At 51.8% G+C, this 20,053-nt stretch overlaps 1 protein-coding gene across 1 annotated transcript in view; it reads right to left on the bottom strand.

Moving 5' to 3' along the window:
* Positions 1-20,053, bottom strand: part of ITGB7 (integrin subunit beta 7) — an 887,312-nt gene that overhangs the window by 624,074 nt on the left and 243,185 nt on the right. Inside the window, exon 3 of the mRNA XM_078687492.1 lies at positions 6,686-6,759. Within this exon, the coding sequence (XP_078543618.1) occupies positions 6,686-6,759 (74 nt within the window). The remainder of the gene's footprint in view (positions 1-6,685; positions 6,760-20,053) is intronic.

Raw genomic sequence — 20,053 nt, forward strand, 5'->3', positions numbered from 1 at the left:
GTCATCTCCGCTCCCTATTGAAGGAGACGATACTGAAACAGAAACTCTATTGAGTTTCAACAATGACACCAAGAACAGGTTACGTAAGGAAAGGGAACCCTTCTGAACCCTCGGAGAGGATCACTGAGCCTTTGGTGGGAAATGTCTTCCCTATTTCCTTCAATAGTTGGGAGGTAGGATTGAGACCTGCGCTCCCCCGGCCTGGCCAGACTCTCGCTGACTGTAGCGGCGGCTGCTGATGGGAGATGGCACCATCTAGCCCTACCGGGACGGCGACACTCACCGGGGGAATCATCCTAGCGCCTGCCTGACTCCAAGATGGCGGCTGGCGGCGACTTTAGAATGTCGATCGCCGCTTCCTCTGGCTCACCCCTGCCTCTCCCCGGCCTCTGGTCTAGCCCCGATTTCTCCGCCTGATTCCAGGCTGTCCCCCAGGGTGGGTCCTTGCTCCATCAACTCTGCCGACTGGACCCAGCAATACTTGCCTCCAGCCCCGAACAGCGTTGCGGTAAAGCAACTTCCGAGGGGGGGCCCTGCTCGAGGGGACCCTGGCCCTCGTGCCCCGCAGCGCCAGCGACTACTTCTGCTGGGCACAGGTCTCCCGAGCCGATCCACCACCTTCTGCTGCCTGTGGCTGTGTCCGGTACGCTGTGAGGACAGTGCCTCTGGTGAACTCTGATGATCGCAAGCTCTCCAAGATGGCGATGCGACTGCAGCTGGCCTCCATCTCCCCCCTGGGTTCCCACCTTCTCTCCGGGACTTCTCGACTTGCGTGCTATCCTGATTGACACTTTGCTGCTGTTTTTCGGACAGTTTTCGCTGGACTCTAGCCCTTCCCTCCATACCTTGCATCCCACCCACCATTCCTCTATACTGTGACTGCATCTTGGACCTATTGCAATAATGCTAAGCTTTGGTATTCGCTGAAGTCCTTACACCATATACCACCCCTATGCGTCTCTTAGAGTTTAACCAGTCATATCCCTTCCTATGTGTATGTAGTTGAATCTTATCACTAGTGTTTGCAGTGGACCTTTATACTCTCTACCACTCCTATGTGACCCTTAGAGTACTTCCAGTCATATCCCTCCTGTGTAGATAGAAGATAACTCTATGACTTGTATCCTATGTGACTTTTAGATTGTATCCATGTGTATCCCCTCCCTGTGTTTAGAGATATAGCTTTAACGACTAGTCGCCTGTGTGACTGTTGGAGTATAGCCAGGTGTATCCCTTCCCTCGTGTGAAGAGATAACCCTATTCACTAGAACAAAAAGAAATGTGTTCCTTATGTAACGTAACTGATTCTATGTAAAGTGCTCTGATAACATGTAACGGAACTGGTGCTATGTAAAGCGCTCTGATAACCTAATCGGTTCAAGTTCGCGCTATATAAAACTCTAAAATAAATAAATAAATAAATAGTATAATGCCAAGGGTAATTGTGAGAAGGTAAAGGCAAGTGAAGAAATCACATGCCGGTGGCCCTACACAAACTCAAAACCACCAAGACAGACACCTTTCAGACCAGCCTGTAAATAATCATGTTATTCGAATAAGTACCTAAAGGGTACCTAAATTGTGGTGGGGAGTTGCCTAATAACATTTAGAAACGTAAATGTATGACACACTGATTTTATTATACAACAAAAATCTTTCCAATATTTGAAAAAGTTAAATAATCCAAAACACTACAGTGAATAGGAACTATACATACAGGGATTTCAAAAAACCCTGTATTGTGCACCTCATTGATGGTCTTGCCGATATTCGAAAACACTATTAAAATTACCACAGAGTTGCCGTACAAACAAGGTTTACAAGTTCCAATGTTTCCAAACGCCTCCATTAACCTTCACAAAAGTCAACAATTGTTTTGTGGTACCACATGAACGCTTGTTTAAGACTGTCTATAGATACAAAAAAACGAATTACAAGCTACAAAACAGGAACTTAATGCAGAAATAGATGAACTAATTACAAAAATAAGACATTTATCCTGGGGCTGTGTAAAAAAAAGACTTCCATTATGCACGAAAGGCACTGACAGGTTGCAGGCAAAGTACCATATCCGTTTTAAGTGAGGATGTAGGATGTTTAAATATGTTAGTAATAAGCACCCTGTACCTAGCAAATGAGATCTTTTTATACCAGCTAACAAAAGAAATACTGAGGCAGCATAAAAGGCTGCAATACACCTACTGATTAAAACTTAAATCCAGAGGGGGAAAGGCTAATACATGCTCGTTTTTGGTGTTTTGGGAATTAACCATACCTCTAATAGGGAGCAGCAATAAAGACTAGTGCCAAACACATTACTAGAAACATTGTGAGTCAAATAACAACACAACATCATTATTATTTTCGCAAACGCGAGTACAACAGCTGGCTCCATATGTGGACGGGGTAGCATCCTCACCTGGGGATGGGTCTTTACATACTGGTGCTTTTTATACACTGACCCGGAGTTGTTGCTTTCCATGCTAGGGCATTACCAGTACCGGCCTAGTATGAGTGCAGTACTTAAGGTTATGTTCCTTAACATGCAGTGACATCGCAGATAGTCGGAAGGACATAATGCACAGAGCACTGGCAACAATTCAGCCTAATCCAAAGGATGTAGCTAACTCTACTCATGGGCTGAGCCCCAGAAAGCCAGTGACTTAACACAGGTGAGACGGGCCAGTGAGGGGGCAGCGGGGGGACAGCCGAGGAGAAGGGCACGGGGAGAAAGTGACAGGAGAGACGGCAGGACTGGGTGGGGGTGCAGAGTATAAAGGGCGAGGGGGTTGTAGACAAAAGAGAGATAAAGTAACAGGACAAAATGTAAGCCGGGGAAAAGAAAGACAGACACAGGAGCTTCGGGTATAAAGATGAGCCGGAGAGAAATACTGGAGAGGGCAGTGTGTGCCACAAGTGCCCGGGCAGTTGTTTGAGCGTGGAGAGGGCAGACCCCCAGAGAGAGCACGCCGGGTGGGTGACCAGAGTGTATGAGGTGGCAGTTAAAGGCGGACTTTCGAGAAGCAGGGGAGAGGGAATGGGTAGGCTGAAACAATGAGGGTGAAGGGCAGAGACACTCGGAGAGAGGGACGAGGTCAGCCAGAGTAAGGGTCGGGAGGGGAGACAGACATCACTATTTTTTCCACATTAGACTATGGAAACGCCCTTGATCTAGGTATAGGATGCCGTCAATTGGCCAAGATGCAATCAATTCAGAACGCAGCAGCCAGGATGCTCCTCCATCTGCCCAAATACCACCCCACCTCAGAGGTCATCAGGCAGTTACACTGGCTCCCTGTTCGGAGGCGGATAGTTTTTAAAGCACTCTGCCTGGTCCACAAGTCCTTAGCTGGGGTGGGAGCATTAGATCTGCAACACCAATTCACGAGGTACATGCCAATCCGACCCCTGAGGTCTGCCTCTCAGGGGCTGGCGATGGTCTCGAAGTTCCATAGACAACGCTGGGGTGGGAAGGGCTTCTCCCTCCTGGCCGCAAGGGTCTGGAATTGCCCTTGCACCTGAGACAAATCTCCAATCACATGAGGTTCATGAAGGGGGTTAAGACCTGGCTTTTTACGCGATAGGACACTGGCCGGCACACACTCAGTTACCCTGCACAGCGCCAAGACGCCTCGGCATTAGTGCGCTTTAAAAATACCCTCACTCACTCACTGACTTGGTGCTCATTTAATGGCACGCTCCGATAAATGTGGGCGCGCGCCGCGCATAACACTCCATAAATGAAAATATAAAAATTGTAAAGGAGTCAATTACCCCTTTACAATTTTTATATTTTAATTTATGCAGTGTTATGCGCGGCGCGCTCACAAACTTATTGGAGCGTGCCGTTCCGACTAGTTGCAGCATCAGCAATAATGTATTTGTCATAATAACATAACAGGCCTGCATCATAGCTGCTGGATACAGAGATCCCTCGTGTGCCCATAGTCCCGCTTGAATAAGCAAAAGAAAAACTGCAATCAGTTCTGTAGGAATTGTCCTAAGTAACAATGTTTTGAATGCATCCAATCTTGCTGACCCGCTCAAATTTAACCAAATACCACAGCAACATAGCACAGCAACACCTGACGACGAGAATGATGTTTTGGAATAATGGCATTGCTTTTGAAAATCAGGATCAACTCGACACTGAATAAACTACCTCAGGTTCCAGTACCTCCTAAACAGTAACACCAGTACCGAGGGAGGAATTTGTCCCGTCATTGCTGACTTAATAAAAACGGGAAATTTGGCGCTGACTGTTAGCAATAGCAGATGTAATCTCCCATTAATTGCAATTGCGAATACATTTCCATTCCGACTCTTACTTTTAATTTTTTCCCAGGATCTACTACACACAACGAGGCGGGAGGCGGCCTGTTGCGCTGCGAGCCTGGAGAGAACGTCACCGACAGCCAGGGTGCGTCCCGAAATGGCCAATCACTGCATGGCTTCACATGAAGTCATACAGTGATTGGCCATTATAAAGTGCGGCTGAGGCAGTGTGCCACCACCCACGCGCGGCATCCAATAATGGATTGCCTGCCCTTCTGCGCAGGGGACCAGCCAATCCTGGCTAGGGGGGCACACTTACTGCTCACCCGTTTTCAACCCCGGGGGCTGTGGCCCGGCTGCTGTAAGATTTAGCACCCCCCTTTGGTCCCTCTCTATGGGGAAGGTAGGGAGGTAGTCTACGCGCATGCTCGGGCTAGTTACAGCCCAAAACTTCACATGCGCAGTACTGCTGCAGCTGAGTGCAGACTGTCACTCAAGCTGCAGCAGCCCAGCCAGACCCACCCCCTGCGCACTCCCGATTGAGTCGGGTGTTCCCGGCGGGTTCCCGTCCGGTAGAGCTGCGGCACTATAACATTCGAGGAGGTTAGAGCATGAATATAATTATTGCCAAAAACATGACGGTGCGTCCATGTGGTTTAGTGGGGCTACGCCCCTACGCCCCAATGGATGCACCGCGCCTGTCGACCTCCGATATTAGGAAATTCATATCTGTTGTAAGAGGTGCAAGCACCAACTCACACAGGCTGCATTAGCAGGCCTGTAGTAACAGTTTGAGTGGTCTCTCATGGGTGGCACAATAAATTCTGCAGCCCATGGGAGACCCTTGGTGTACCTATGCCATGTGTACCTCAGTACCATATACTACGGACTTACAAGGGTACACCAGTAGCCAATTGTAAAGGTACCTAATTATTTACCATGGTCAATTTAAGGAGGAAGCACAGTGACTGGAGTCATGATTAGCTGGATCCCAGTCAGACTAGTAAAATAATACATACTGTCACCAGCAAAAGTGGGGGTAACCATGAAAGCAGATCCTATTTTGCTACACTGGGGTTGACCCTCGCTAGACGTGACATAGCCAAATAGTGGAAGGCAGAGACCCCACCATCTCTGCTGGTGAGTAAGCGGAATATGGACCACTGTATGGGTTTAGAGATTGCAGTCTAACGAGGCAGGGCGCTGCCCTCAAAAACACCCCAAAATCTGGAAGAGGTGGATACACTACAGGGATGCAGACCTAGCGCCTGTTCGTCCCGTTGGCCATACACTTATTGGCAAAATCACAACTTTTCGGGAGGGGGAGTGATGGAAGCTGGTCGAAGCGGTCTCCAGAACTTTTGTATGCTGCTGGGGTGGCAGGGGGAAAGGTCTAATGAGCAGGTATGTTCTTTTGTTAATGCTTTATTATTTGTATCATTATTATTTCAGAACGGCCTTGCCGGCCACATTATTTGGTTAAACTTCAAATTCAAAGAAATATGTTAAAAAAAGAATGAAAAGAAAGACAGAACAAAAAGAAATATATGGATTTAACACATTGGGGGCCAGATGTAGGTAATTTTATTTTACCACTTCTTAAATACCGAATCATACCGATTCGGTATTTAAGAAGTGGTAAAATAGAGGGGGGGAGATGTAGGTATTTCAGATTCGGTAAATACCGAATCGTTAAGATTCGGTATTTACAGAATCGGTAAATACCGATTTCAGCAAGGGTGCAGGGGGTGTCACTTTGACACCCTCCAGCACCCCAAATACAGGCATGTGTGCCATGTGGCACACAGAAATGCCCTAAGGGCATGACAGGTGTGCATGCACAGATGTGCATGCACACCTGAATTCGATATTTTACCACCCAATTGGATTGGGTGGTAAAATACCGAATTCTGAAGGCCTGTAGCACTGTAAACAGTGCTACCTACATCTGGGTTTTACCGAATCGGTAAAATATTGGCCCCTACATCTCGAAAACCAATTACCGGTCGGTAACGGACGAAATCGGCCGTTACCGACCGGTAATTGGCGACCTACATCTGGCCCTCGGTATTTTACAGATTCGGTAAATTTACCGTTTCGGTAAATTTACCGAATCTGTAAAATATTGGCCCCTACATCTCGAAAACCAATTACCGGTAGGTAACGGCCGAAACCGGCCGTTACCGACCGGTAATTGGCGACCTACATCTGGCCCTTAATCAATTGAGGCCTCGGTTTCACTCTTTTTTGTCAATTTTGTCCTGTGAATTTAGTGAAAAGTGAATATTATAAAATCAAAGAGAGAGATGTGGAAGTACACATCAGCTCGCTATAGAATTTTCAGATACAAAGCCCTGTTCGGCCTATTTTAATTGAACTGAAGTCCCAGCCTTTTCCATTAGAGACTTACCAGGTCCTTGCACCATGCACAGCTGGGATGTGACAGTATGCACTCCTTACAGGAGGGGCTGGGCTTGCAGTAACCTTTAAAGAGAAACAAAAGGGAAACATTGTAATGTGTCTGATGTAGGATTATGGTTTTCTAGTTACATTATGCTACATTTGGCATTTTGTTCAGTGATTAAACATTTACATAGAAAGTGTCAAAAGTATGAATGTGCCACACTTTACACTTTTAGGTTATCCATTGTACAATGCCGAGTGCACCTACACTAATGGCTAGATTTATCCCTAGTACTTAGTCGCAGCACTTGAGGGGTTTAGCGGTTTATAAATTGAAATGCAGTCATACGACACATAGTCACCTTGTGCGTGAGGCAGTTTTCACCCCAGGCACCTCATAGCCAGCATTCCATATGGTGAAATGCTTCGCCTGCGTAGGATCTGTAGCTCTGACACCGACCTCGTCACATGTCAGAGAGAGGCACGCACCAGATTCATAGCCCGAGGATATACAGACAAAATCATTACTCTGCCATTACCATGGCCAATCCTCTTCCCAGAGACATTCTGCTTCATGATAGGCCGGCCAACCCCCCTGACAGCACAACTACACAAATGGATACATCCATCAAGGGGACTGTGAATACACGTTTGATTATAACACACAACACTGAAGAGCATGCCATAAGGGCAATCGTCAACAAACACTGGGGGATCATTAAGTTTGCTCTCACACTGGGCCCTATGGTAGCTCTGCGCCCCCACGTCACTTACAGAAGGGCTTATTCTATGCATGATGCACTTGTCAAAAGTAGCCCCGAGATCACCCAGCAAACCGCGGGGCATATTATCAAGAACGGCGATAACATTATCGCCGTTTTAGCGGCGATAATGGGCTTGATAATATGCTCTTGTGAATTCCCATAGCAGCCCAGGTTCCGGTGTTAACCTGGGCTGCTATGGGAATTCACAAGGGCATATTATCAAGCCCATTATCGCCAAAGCGGCAGTTTCCTGCCGCTAAAACGGCGATAATTTTATCGCCGTTCTTGATAATATGCCCCCAATTAACATCAAGGGATTTTTCAAGTGCAGCAGTTGCAGGGCGTGCAAGTTTGGCGTTAATGCAAGTCAAATCATGGCACCATTTTCCACTGCACCCATTACCATCAAACACAGATTGAGTTGCAGAACTGAGGGGCATATTATCAAGACAGGCGGCGATCAAATTATCGCTGTTTTAGGGGCAGAAAACTGCAGCTAAAATGGCGATAATGGGCTTGATAATATGCTCTATGGAATTCCAATTGAAGCCCTTGTTAAATGTGAAGGACATCTAACATGGGCTTCAACTGGAATTCCATAGAGCATATTATCAAGCCCATTATCGCCGTTTTAGCGGCATTTTTTTGCCCCTAAAACGGCGATAATTTTATCGCTTGTCTTGATAATATGCCCCTGAGTACACAGTCTACGTCCTTGAGTGCAAGTGCGGCTAAGATACGTGGGAAGCACCACGCTGCAGGTGCACCTCCGTATACTTCAACATCTTAGGGCTATAGTCAACAGTGACCCAACCTACCCTATCGCACGACACTTGAACGAAGTCCACAATAACAGTCTTGACCACTTTAAATACTTTGTGGTTGACTGCGTACCGTCCCCTAGACGGGGAGGGAATAAAGAAAGATTACTGCGGCAGCTTGAATCGAGGGACATCCTTGAGCTTAACACCAAGATCCCTGCAGGACTCAACATGAGTGAGGATCTTCACAACTTCTTATAATTAATGCTGGGTTGGCAATCCACCAACCCATTCTTTGGCCCGGATATATATGGTTATTTTTCCTGTTGACTTCCCATTAGACGCCTCTAGGTCTGACGACCACCGCCATAGCCGTGTCATGCACCCATTGCTCAATGTTTTTCAAGTGTATTTGACATTCATTTCCTTTGTACCTTTAAGGTTGTCTTATAGGTTCCGTGTTTTTGTCACTCATTCATCATGTGTGTTTTGTTATTTAAGCCCCTAGGAGCTGCAATGTAACCCATTTTTCTGTTTCACACAGGGGCCTCTTTCATTTTTATCTATGCACAGACGGCACCTCAGCACTCTCACTTTTCTTCTCTTTAACCTTCCCACGCCTTTCACTTATTTATACACGATAGTTTCTTTTATGACACAGGTTCTGATTGCGACTTCATCTGTGCTCATTCCACCATAGCCAGCTGTTTTAACATTGCACAGTCCACTGGGACCCAACACATAAAGTAGCAGTTTTGTAGTCTGCCAGCATCCTGTGTTTAACTACTTTACTTACTCAGCCTCTGTAACTACAGGGCCCCGGGTTGGCATGCGCGCTCCTCGCTTAGACACTTGTCTGCTATTGCGGCCCATTTTGATGCGTCCCATAGTTAGGTCTCGCCTATTCCATTCCGCAGGAATGAATATGCGAGTCTAATGCCGCTAAACCACCGCTAAACCAAGACTTAAACCCAAGGCTCTCAAAAGGCTCTCAAAAAGCGGATTGCCAACAGTTCACGAGAATCACGTGACCACAAGCACGTGCATTTCCCCACATGAAAGGCATCAGCCCCCCTCCCACAGGCTTCCCCAGCGTGCGCTCGGCCGGCCTCTGTTAGTTCTCCTCCCCTAATTATTCACTTCACTTTTCACGGCCGCAGGCCGTGACTCGCATTTCTACTCCCCCCAGCCCATGTAGACACCTCCTGCCTTGAAGGCACACATCAAAGGCATCAGCCTCCCACAGGCTTCCCTCCCACAGGCTTCCCTCCCCGCCCCCCGCCTGCACTCCCCAACCAGGATGCCATTACTTGTTTTCATCAACTATGCCTTAATGCCCGTGTGCTATCCAGCCACCTCCGAATTACCCCACGCACTTTCACCTTTTTTCCAATTTACTGTACATTTCACATTGTTCACACTCCGGCCGACCTCTTTACAAGCCATGCTGTCCGTAGGTAACATTATGTGCATTGCACTTACATTTCAATATCTGCTGATTCACCCTTTTTATTCTCTCTGAAGCCGGCTTTCTGGCGTCAGTAATTTCTCTTGCAAACGTTTGTACTGTGGAGAAGTGTGGCTCAGGGGTTAGAGGCAGCAGACCCGGAAGCTGAGATCGGTCCTGGACCAGGGTTCAATTCCCCGCTTCGGCGGGTCTTGGGCTAAAAAAAAATTCCACGGACTCGATAATTCTCGCCCCGGTGCCTCCTCGACTCACGGGTTCACACTCTGCGACTCTGGGCAATAGCTTGCTTAATCTCCACAACGGCCCCTCGCGGCGGGATGCCTGACTTTCACCTTGCGGATACCCTGCTATCTCACAGGGGAATATCAGGACGGGTTCCCTAAGCAAGCGCCGGGACACCCACTGCGGGTAGCTGTGCGCTATATAAGCTCAACTACATACTACTACTCCACTGGGTGACGTTGATCGACCTACCTAGGGCGGTACCGCTGTGTATCCCACATCTCTTTGCATTGAACATTTTATTTCTGCTCACTTGCATTTTTATTAGCGTCCATAACACGTGGTCGTTCCCGTTTTATTCCTTGCTTAAAAAATCTACAAAGATTGGATTCACCGTGGCCATTTCCCATGCTGCTTCTTTTCTTAGCCATTTCTGCTCCTCTTGTGTTTCCTTTCCCCCTGGTTAGCGGCATCCCTCTTAGTATTTTGTTGCTCTGCGCCCGCCCCCGCATTTAACGACCGTCTTTGTTATTCTATCACCCTCCACCCAGATCCCTTGCCACTGCGCATGATACAATTTAAATGCCTAACTGTACATATGTTCCGTTCCCCCTAGATTGCAGACATGCTCCATACACTTTTAAACTGCACAGTGAAAGTTGGTGTGGGAACATGAGCCACCAAAAACAGCACACACTGAGCACCAAAAAATAGCTACGATTGGCAAGAGGCTAGATTTAGTAATATTAGGTGCTCATGCGGCATAAGTCCAGATTCTGCTCGAAAGAGAAAGCTTGCTTGGTTTCACCTCAACAAAAACTTTTGCCAAGGCAATACACGAATGTCTCAATTACAGAGGAAGCAGATGGCTTCCTAAATAGAACTCGGCAGCTCCCTTTAGCATTTTCTTCAGCAAGACCAAAGGATGTAGAGGGAAAGACCGAATGGCCCATCAACATGGAAAACAGACACCCTTGGAAAACAAGCATTGGGCACGCGGCAGTAAAAGTAACGCCGCGCGGCCGTGAAAGTGATTGTGATCTAAGACAAAGACAGATAGTGGCGCGATCAAAGACAGACAGATGGTGGCGCGCGTGCATGCTTGAGTGCACTCAAGCTTCAGGCCAGTCAGGTATTCGACATACACTTTTTTAACACAATCATTCACAGCACAAACACATTTACACAAATTAAGCAGAAAAATAGCTGTTCTTCCACAAAGCAGTATTTTAAGGTCTGGCTACAGGCAACACGCATGCGCTCCTCACTCAACAAACTATACTATACTACAGTTAATCTTTAAACTCTACACACTCTCCGCCCATATTAATAAATTGCTTATGTAATTCCCCATCGTAAATAATAACTTTTCACGGACGCGAGGCCGTGCTTCACCCTGTCTCCTCCTCTGACGGCCCATCTGGACTCGTTCGTTTACTTGCAGCAATAGACGGTCTTCTTAAACTACTGGGTAAGCACTTTAAAAAAAAAAATGTTCAAAGTGAAAGCTTGTTTAACATTGCGTTAGCCTCAGCTGTAAGTAGTGTTTTTTCTTCTTTTTGTGACTTGCGGTACCGTTTTTCTTGCCTTTGTAATTTCGATCGATCGTGTTTATGCTATCTGAATTCCCTACGTTTTCGTATTATATAGTTGCTTAACTTGCGATCAACTTTATTGGTGTTTCATTTCCCTATGTAACTTACGATCTATTTTAGTGATGTCTGAATACGACAGGTTTTCTTATTATTTTGGTGTTTAACTTGCGATGGAGTGTATTGCAGTTTGGTTTCCCTTGTAGCTTGCAATCGAGTTTAGTGACATCTGATTTTCACACATTTTTTTTCTATGTTTTGTCGTTGCTTGTTTTTTGTGCCTTCTTCTCCTCTGATTGTACTCGTTTTTTCGTGCCTTCTGCTCCCCTGATTGCACTCGTTTTTTCTTGCCTTCTGCTTCCCTGATTGCCCTTGTTTTTTTGCCTTCTGCTTCCCTGATTGTACTCGTTTTTTCTTGCCTTCGGCTCCCCCACTCCATCCATCCATCCATCCATCCCCCCACTCCATCCATCCCCCCCACTCCATCCTTCCCCCCACTCCATCCTTCCCCCCACTCCATCCCACTCCATCCATCCATCCCACTCCATCCATCCATCCACCCCCCACTCCATCCATCCATCCCCCCACTCCATCCATCCATCCCCCCACTCTATCCATCCATCCCACTCCACCCATCCATCCCCCCACTCCATCCATCCATCCCACTCATCCATCCACCCATCCCCCCACTCCATCCATCCATCCATCCCCCCACTCCATCCATCCATCCATTCCCCCACTCCATCCATCCAGACATCCATCCCCCCACTCCATCCATCCACCCCCACTCCATCCATCCACCCCCCACTCCATCCATCCATCCATCCATCCCACTCCATCCATCCACCCCACTCCATCCATCCATCCATTCATCCATCCATCCATCTATCCATCCCACTCCATACATCCATCGATCCATCCCCTCCATCCATCCATCCCCTCCATCCATCCGTCCCCCACTCCATCCATCCATCCCCCACTCCATCCATCCATCCATCCCCCCACTCCATCCACCCATCCCCCCACTCCATCCATCCATCCATCCATCCATCCCACTCCATCCACCCATCCACCCACTCTATCCTCCCATTCCCCACCACTCCATCCATCCATCCCACTACATCCATCCATCCATTCCACTCCATCCATCCATCCCCCATGATCCAGCCCCCACCATCCATCCATCCCCCACTCCATCCATCCCCCCACTCCATCCGTCCACCCCCCTCCATCCATCCATCCATCTCCTCCATCCATCCATCCATCCCCTCCATCCATCCATGATCCCCTCCATCCATCCATCCATCCCACTCCGTCCATCCCCCCACTCCATCCATCCATCCATCCACCCCCTCCATCCATCCAAACCCCCATTCATCCATCCATCCCCCCACTCCATCCACCCATCCCCCACTCTATCCATCCAGCCATCCCACTCCATCCATCCATCCCCTCACTCCATCCATCCCCCCACTCCATCCATCCATCCCTCCACTCCATCCATCCATCCATACCACTCCATCCATCCATCCCCACTCCATCCATCCCACTCCATCCATCCATCCATCCCCCACACTCCATCCATCCACCCCCCCACTCCATCCATCCCACTCCATCCATCCATCCCACTCCATCCATCCACCCCCCACTTTATCCATCCCTTCCATCCATCCATCCCCCCACTCCATCCATCCATCCCCCCACTCCATCCACCCATCCCCCCACTCCATCCATCCATCCCCCCACTCCATCCATCCATCCCAATCCATCCATCCATCCATCCCACTCCATCCATCCCCCCACTCCATCCATCCATCCCCCCCACTCCACCCATCCATCCATCCCCCACTCCATCCATCCATCCATCCCCCCACTCCATCCATCCATCCATCCATCCATCCCACTCCATCCATCCATCCCACTCCATCCATCCATCCCCCCACTCCATCGATCCATCCCCTCCATCCATCATCCCCCCACTCCATCCATCCATCCCCCCACTCCATCCACCCATCCCCCCACTCCATCCATCCATCCCCCCACTCCATCCATCCATCCCCCCACTCCATCCATCCATCCCCCCACTCCACCCATCCATCCATCCCCCCACTCCATCAATCCATCCATCCATCCATCCCACTCCATCCATCCATCCATCCCACTCCATCCATCCATCCCCCCACTCCATCTATCCATCCCCTCCATCCATCCATCCCCCCACTCCATCCATCCGTCCCCCACTCCATCCACCCATCCCCCCACTCCATCCATCCATTCCCCCACTCCATCCATCTATTCCCCCACTCCATCCATCCATTCCCCCACTCCATCCATCCATCCCCCCACTCCATCCACCCATCCCCCCACTCCATCCATCCATCCCACTCCATCCATCCCCCCTCCATACATCCATCCATCCATCCATCTCCTCCATCCATCCATCCATCCATCCCCTCCATCCATCCATACCCCCACTCATCCATCCATCCCCCACTCTATCCACCCTTCCCCCACCCCATCCACCCATCCCCCCACTCCATCCACCCATCCATTCCACTCCATCCATCCATCCCCCCACTCCATCCATCCATCCCACTCCATCCATCCATCCATCCATCCCAATCCATCCATCCCCCCACTCCATCCATCCGTCCCCCACTCCATCCACCCATCCCCCCACTCCATCCATCCATTCCCCCACTCCATCCATCTATTCCCCCACTCCATCCATCCATTCCCCCACTCCATCCATCCATCCCCCCACTCCATCCACCCATCCCCCCACTCCATCCATCAATCCCACTCCATCCATCCCCCTCCATCCATCCATCCATCCATCCATCTCCTCCGTCCATCCATCCATCCATCCCCTCCATCCATCCATACCCCCACTCATCCATCCATCCCCCACTCTATCCACCCTTCCCCCACTTCATCCACCCATCCCCCCACTCCATCCACCCATCCATCCCACTCCATCCATCCATCCCCCACTACATATATCCCCCCATCCACCCCCCCCACTCCATCCCTCCATCCCCCCACTCCATCCATCCATCCCCCACTCCATCCCACTCCATCCATCATCCCACTCCATCCATCCATCCATCCCCCCACTCCATCTATCCATCCCCTCCATCCATCCATCCCCCCACTCCATCCATCCGTCCCCCCACTCCATCCACCCATCCCCCAACTCCATCCATCCATTCCCCCACTCCATCCATCTATTCCCCCACTCCATCCATCCATTCCCCCACTCCATCCATCCATCCCCCGACTCCATCCACCCATCCCCCCACTCCATCCATCCATCCCACTCCATCCATCCCCCCTCCATCCATCCATCCATCCATCCATCCATCCATCCATCCATCCATCCCCTCCATCCATCCATCCATCCATCCATCCCCTCCATCCATCCATACCCCCACTCATCCATCCATCCCCCACTCTATCCACCCTTCCCCCCACTCCATCCACCCATCCCCCCACTCCATCCACCCATCCATCCCACTCCATCCATCCATCCCCCCACTCCATATATCCCCCCATCCATCCCCCACTCCATCCCTCCATCCCCCCACTCCATCCATCCACCCCCACTCCATCCATCCATCCATCCATCCCACTCCATCCATCCATCCCCCCACTCCATCCATCCATCCATCCTACTCCATCCATCCATCCATCCCCCCACTCCATCCATCCCACTCCATCCATCCATCCCACTCCATCCATCCATCCCACTCCATCCATCCATCCCCCCACTCTATCCATCCATCCCACTTCATCCATCCATCCATCCCCCACTCCATCCACCCATCCCCCCACTCCATCCACCCATCCCCTCACTCCATCCATCCCCCCACTCCATCCATCCATCCCACTCCATCCATCCATCCATCCCACTTCATCCATCCATCCATCCCCCACTCCATCCACTCATCCCCCCACTCCATCCACCAATCCATCCATCCATCCATCCATCCATCCCACTCCATCCATCCCCCCCACTCCACCCATCCATCCCCCCACTCCACCCATCCATCCATCCCCCACTCCATCCATCCATCCATCCCCCCACTCCAGCCATCCATCCATCCCACTCCATCCATCCATCCATCCCACTCCATCCATTCATCCATCCATCCATCCCACTCCATCCATCCATCCCACTCCATCCATCCATCCCCCCACTCCATCCATCCATCCCCCACTCCATCCATCCATCCTTCCACTCCATCCATCCATCCCACTCCATCCCTCAATCCCCCACTCCATCCATCTATCCCACTCCATCCATCCATCCATCCATCCCACTCCATCCATCCGTCCATCCCACTCCATCCATCCATCCCACTCCATCCATCCATCTCCATCCATCCCACTCCATCCATCCATCCCCCACTCCATCCATCCCCCCACTCCATCAATCCATCCCCCCACTCCATCCATCCATTCCCCCACTCCATCCATCCATTCCCCCACTCCATCCATCCATTCCCCCACTCCATCCATCCATCCATCCCACTCCATCCATCCATCCCACCCCATCCATCCATCCCACTCCATCCATCCATCCCCCCCACTCCATCCATCCATCCCCCCACTTTATCCATCCCTGCACTCCATCCATCCATCCATCCATTCCCCCGACTCCATCCATCCCTCCCCACCCCACACTCCATCCCTCCCCTGCCCCACACTCCATCCCTCCCCCGCCCCACACTTCATCCCTCCCCGCCCCACACTCCATCCCTCGCCCCCACTCCACTCATCCATCCATCCCCCACTCCATCCATCCATCCCCCCACTCCATCCATCCATCCATCCATCCCACTCCATCCATCCATCCCCCCACTCCATCCATCAATCCCCTCCATCCATCACCCCCCCACTCCATCCATCCATCCCCCCACTCCATCCACCCATCCCCCCACTCCATCCATCCATCCCCCCACTCCATCCATCCATCCCACTCCATCCATCGATCCATCCCAATCCATCCATCCCCCCACTCTATCCATCCATCTCCCCACTCCACCCTTCCATCCATCCCCCCACTCCATCGATCCATCCATCCCCCACTCCATCCATCCATCCATCCATCCATCCATCCCACTCCATCCATCCATCCCACTCCATCCATCCATCCATCCATCCCATCCATCATCCATCCCACTCCATCCATCGATCCATTCCCCGAACTCCATCCATCCCTCCCCCGCCCCACCCATCCCTCCCCCGCCCACACTCCATCCCTCCCCCGCTCCACACTCCATCCCTCCCCGCCCCAACCATCCATCCCCCCACTCCATCCCACCACACCACCACCCATCCATCCACCACCCACCCATCCATCCATCCATCCACCCCCCCATCCCATCCATCCATCCCACCCATCCACATCCATCCATCCACCCACCACCATCCATCCATCCATCCATCCATCCATCCAATCAACCCCACTCCATCCATCCCACCCACCATCCATACCCCCACTCCACCATCCAACCCACCCACTCATCCCCACCCATCCATCCCACCCACTCCAGCCCATCCCACTCCAGCCACCATCCCACAACCATCCATCCATCCATTCATCCATCCATCCATCCCTCTCCATCCATCCATCCATCCATCCCCCCACTCCATCCATCCCCCCACTCCATCCATCCATCCCACTCCATCCATCGATCCATCCCAATCCATCCATCCCCCCACTCCATCCATCCATCCCCCACTCCATCCATCCATCCATCCCCCCACTCCATCCATCCATCCATCCATCCCACTCCATCCATCCATCCCCCCATTCCATCCATCCATCCCACTCCATCCATCCATCCATCCCCCCACTCCATCCACCCATCCCCCACTCCATCCATCCATCCATCCATCCCACTCCATCCATACCCCCCACTCCACCCATCCATCCCCCCCACTCCACCCATCCATCCATCCCCCCACTCCATCCATCCAACCATCCCCCCACTCCAGCCATCCATCCAGCCATCCATCCCACTCCATCCATCCATCCATCCCTCTCCATCCATTCATCCATCCATCCATCCCACTCCATCCATCCATCCCACTCCATCCAATTATCCCCCACTCCATCCATCCATCCCCCCACTCCATCCATCCATCCCACTCCATCCATCCATCCCCCCACTCCATCCATCCATCCCACTCCATCCATCCATCCATCCGTCCCACTCCATCCATCCATCCCACTCCATCCATCCATCCATCCCACTCCATCCATCCCACTCCATCCATCCATCTCCATCCATCCCACTCCATCCATCCATCCCCCCACTCCATCCACCCCCACTCCATCCATCCATAACCCCACTCCATCCATCCATTCCCCCACTCCATCCATCCATTCCCCCACTCCATCCATCCATTCCCCCACTCCATCCATCCATCCCACTCCATCCATCTATCCATCCATCCCACCCCATCCATCTATCCCACTCCATCCATCCATCCCCCCCACTCCATCCATCCATCCCCCCACTTCATCCATCCCTGCACTCCATCCATCCATCCATCCATTCCCCCGACTCCATCCATCCCCCCCCACACTCCATCCCCCCCCGCCCCACACTCTATCCCTCCCTCGCCCTACACTCCATCCCTCCCCCGCCCCACACTCCATGTCTCCCCGCCCCACACTCCATCCCTCGCCCCCACTCCACCCATCCATCCATCCCCCACTCCATCCATCCATCCATCCCCCCACTCCATCCATCCCCCCACTCCATCCATCCATCCCACTCCATCCATCGATCCATCCCAATCCATCCATCCCCCACTCCATCCATCCATCCCCCCACTCCACCCATCCATCCATCCCCCACTCCGTCGATCCATCCATCCCCCAATCCATCCATCCATCCATCCATCCATCCCACTCCATCCATCCATCCATCCCACTCCATCCATCCATCCATCCATCCCACTCCATCCATCCCACTCCATCCATCCATCCATCCCCCACTCCATCTATCCATCCCCTCCATCCATCCATCCCCCCACTCCATCCATCCGTCCCCCCACTCATCCACCCATCCCCCCACTCCATCCATCCATTCCCCCACTCCATCCATCCATTCCCCCACTCCATCCATCCATTCCCCCACTCCATCCATCCCCCCACTCCATCCACCCATCCCCCCACTCCATCCATCCATCCCACTCCATCCATCTATCCCCCCACTCCCTCCATCCATCCCCCACTCCATCCACTCATCTCCCCACTCCATCCATCCCACTCCATCCATCCATCCCCCCACTCCATCCATCCATCCCACTCCATCCATCCATCCATCCGTCCCACTCCATCCATCCATCCCACTCCATCCATCCATCCATCCCACTCCATCCATCCCACTCCATCCATCCATCTCCATCCATCCCACTCCATCCATCCATCCCCCCACTCCATCCACCCCCACTCCATCCATCCATAACCCCACTCCATCCATCCATTCCCCCACTCCATCCATCCATTCCCCCACTCCATCCATCCATTCCCCCACTCCATCCATCCATCCCACTCCATCCATCTATCCATCCATCCCACCCCATCCATCCATCCCACTCCATCCATCCATCCCCCCCACTCCATCCATCCATCCCCCCACTTCATCCATCCCTGCACTCCATCCATCCATCCATCCATTCCCCCGACTCCATCCACCCCCCCCCACACTCCATCCCTCCCCCGCCCCACACTCTATCCCTCCCTCGCCTTACACTCCATCCCTCCCCCGCCCCACACTCCATGTCTCCCCGCCCCACACTCCATCCCTCGCCCCCACTCCACCCATCCATCCATCCCCCACTCCATCCATCCATCCATCCCCCCACTCCATCCATCCCCCACTCCATCCATCCATCCCACTCCATCCATCGATCCATCCCAATCCATCCATCCCCCCACTCCATCCATCCATCCCCCCACACCACCCATCCATCCATCCCCCACTCCATCGATCCATCCATCCCCCAATCCATCCATCCATCCATCCATCCCACTCCATCCATCCATCCCACTCCATCCATCCATCCATCCCACTCCATCTATCCCACTCTATCCATCCATCCATCCCCCACTCCATCTATCCATCCCCTCCATCCATCCATCCCCCCACTCCATCCATCCGTCCCCCCACTCCATCCACCCATCCCCCCACTCCATCCATCCATTCCCCCACTCCATCCATCCATTCCCCCACTCCATCCATCCCCCCACTCCATCCACCCATCCCCCCACTCCATCCATCCATCCCACTCCATCCATCCATCCCCCACTCCATCCATCCATCCCCCACTCCATCCACCCATCCCCCCACTCCATCCATCCCACTCCATCCATCCATCCATCCGTCCCACTCCATCCATCCATCCCACTCCATCCATCCATCCATCCCACTCCATCCATCCCACTCCATCCATCCATCTCCATCCATCCCACTCCATCCATCCATCCCCCCACTCCATCCACCCCCCACTCCATCCATCCACAACCCCACTCCATCCATCCATTCCCCC

Source organism: Lissotriton helveticus, chromosome 1_1 (genome assembly GCF_964261635.1).
Source record: "Lissotriton helveticus chromosome 1_1, aLisHel1.1, whole genome shotgun sequence".
Lineage (NCBI taxonomy): Eukaryota > Metazoa > Chordata > Amphibia > Caudata > Salamandridae > Lissotriton > Lissotriton helveticus.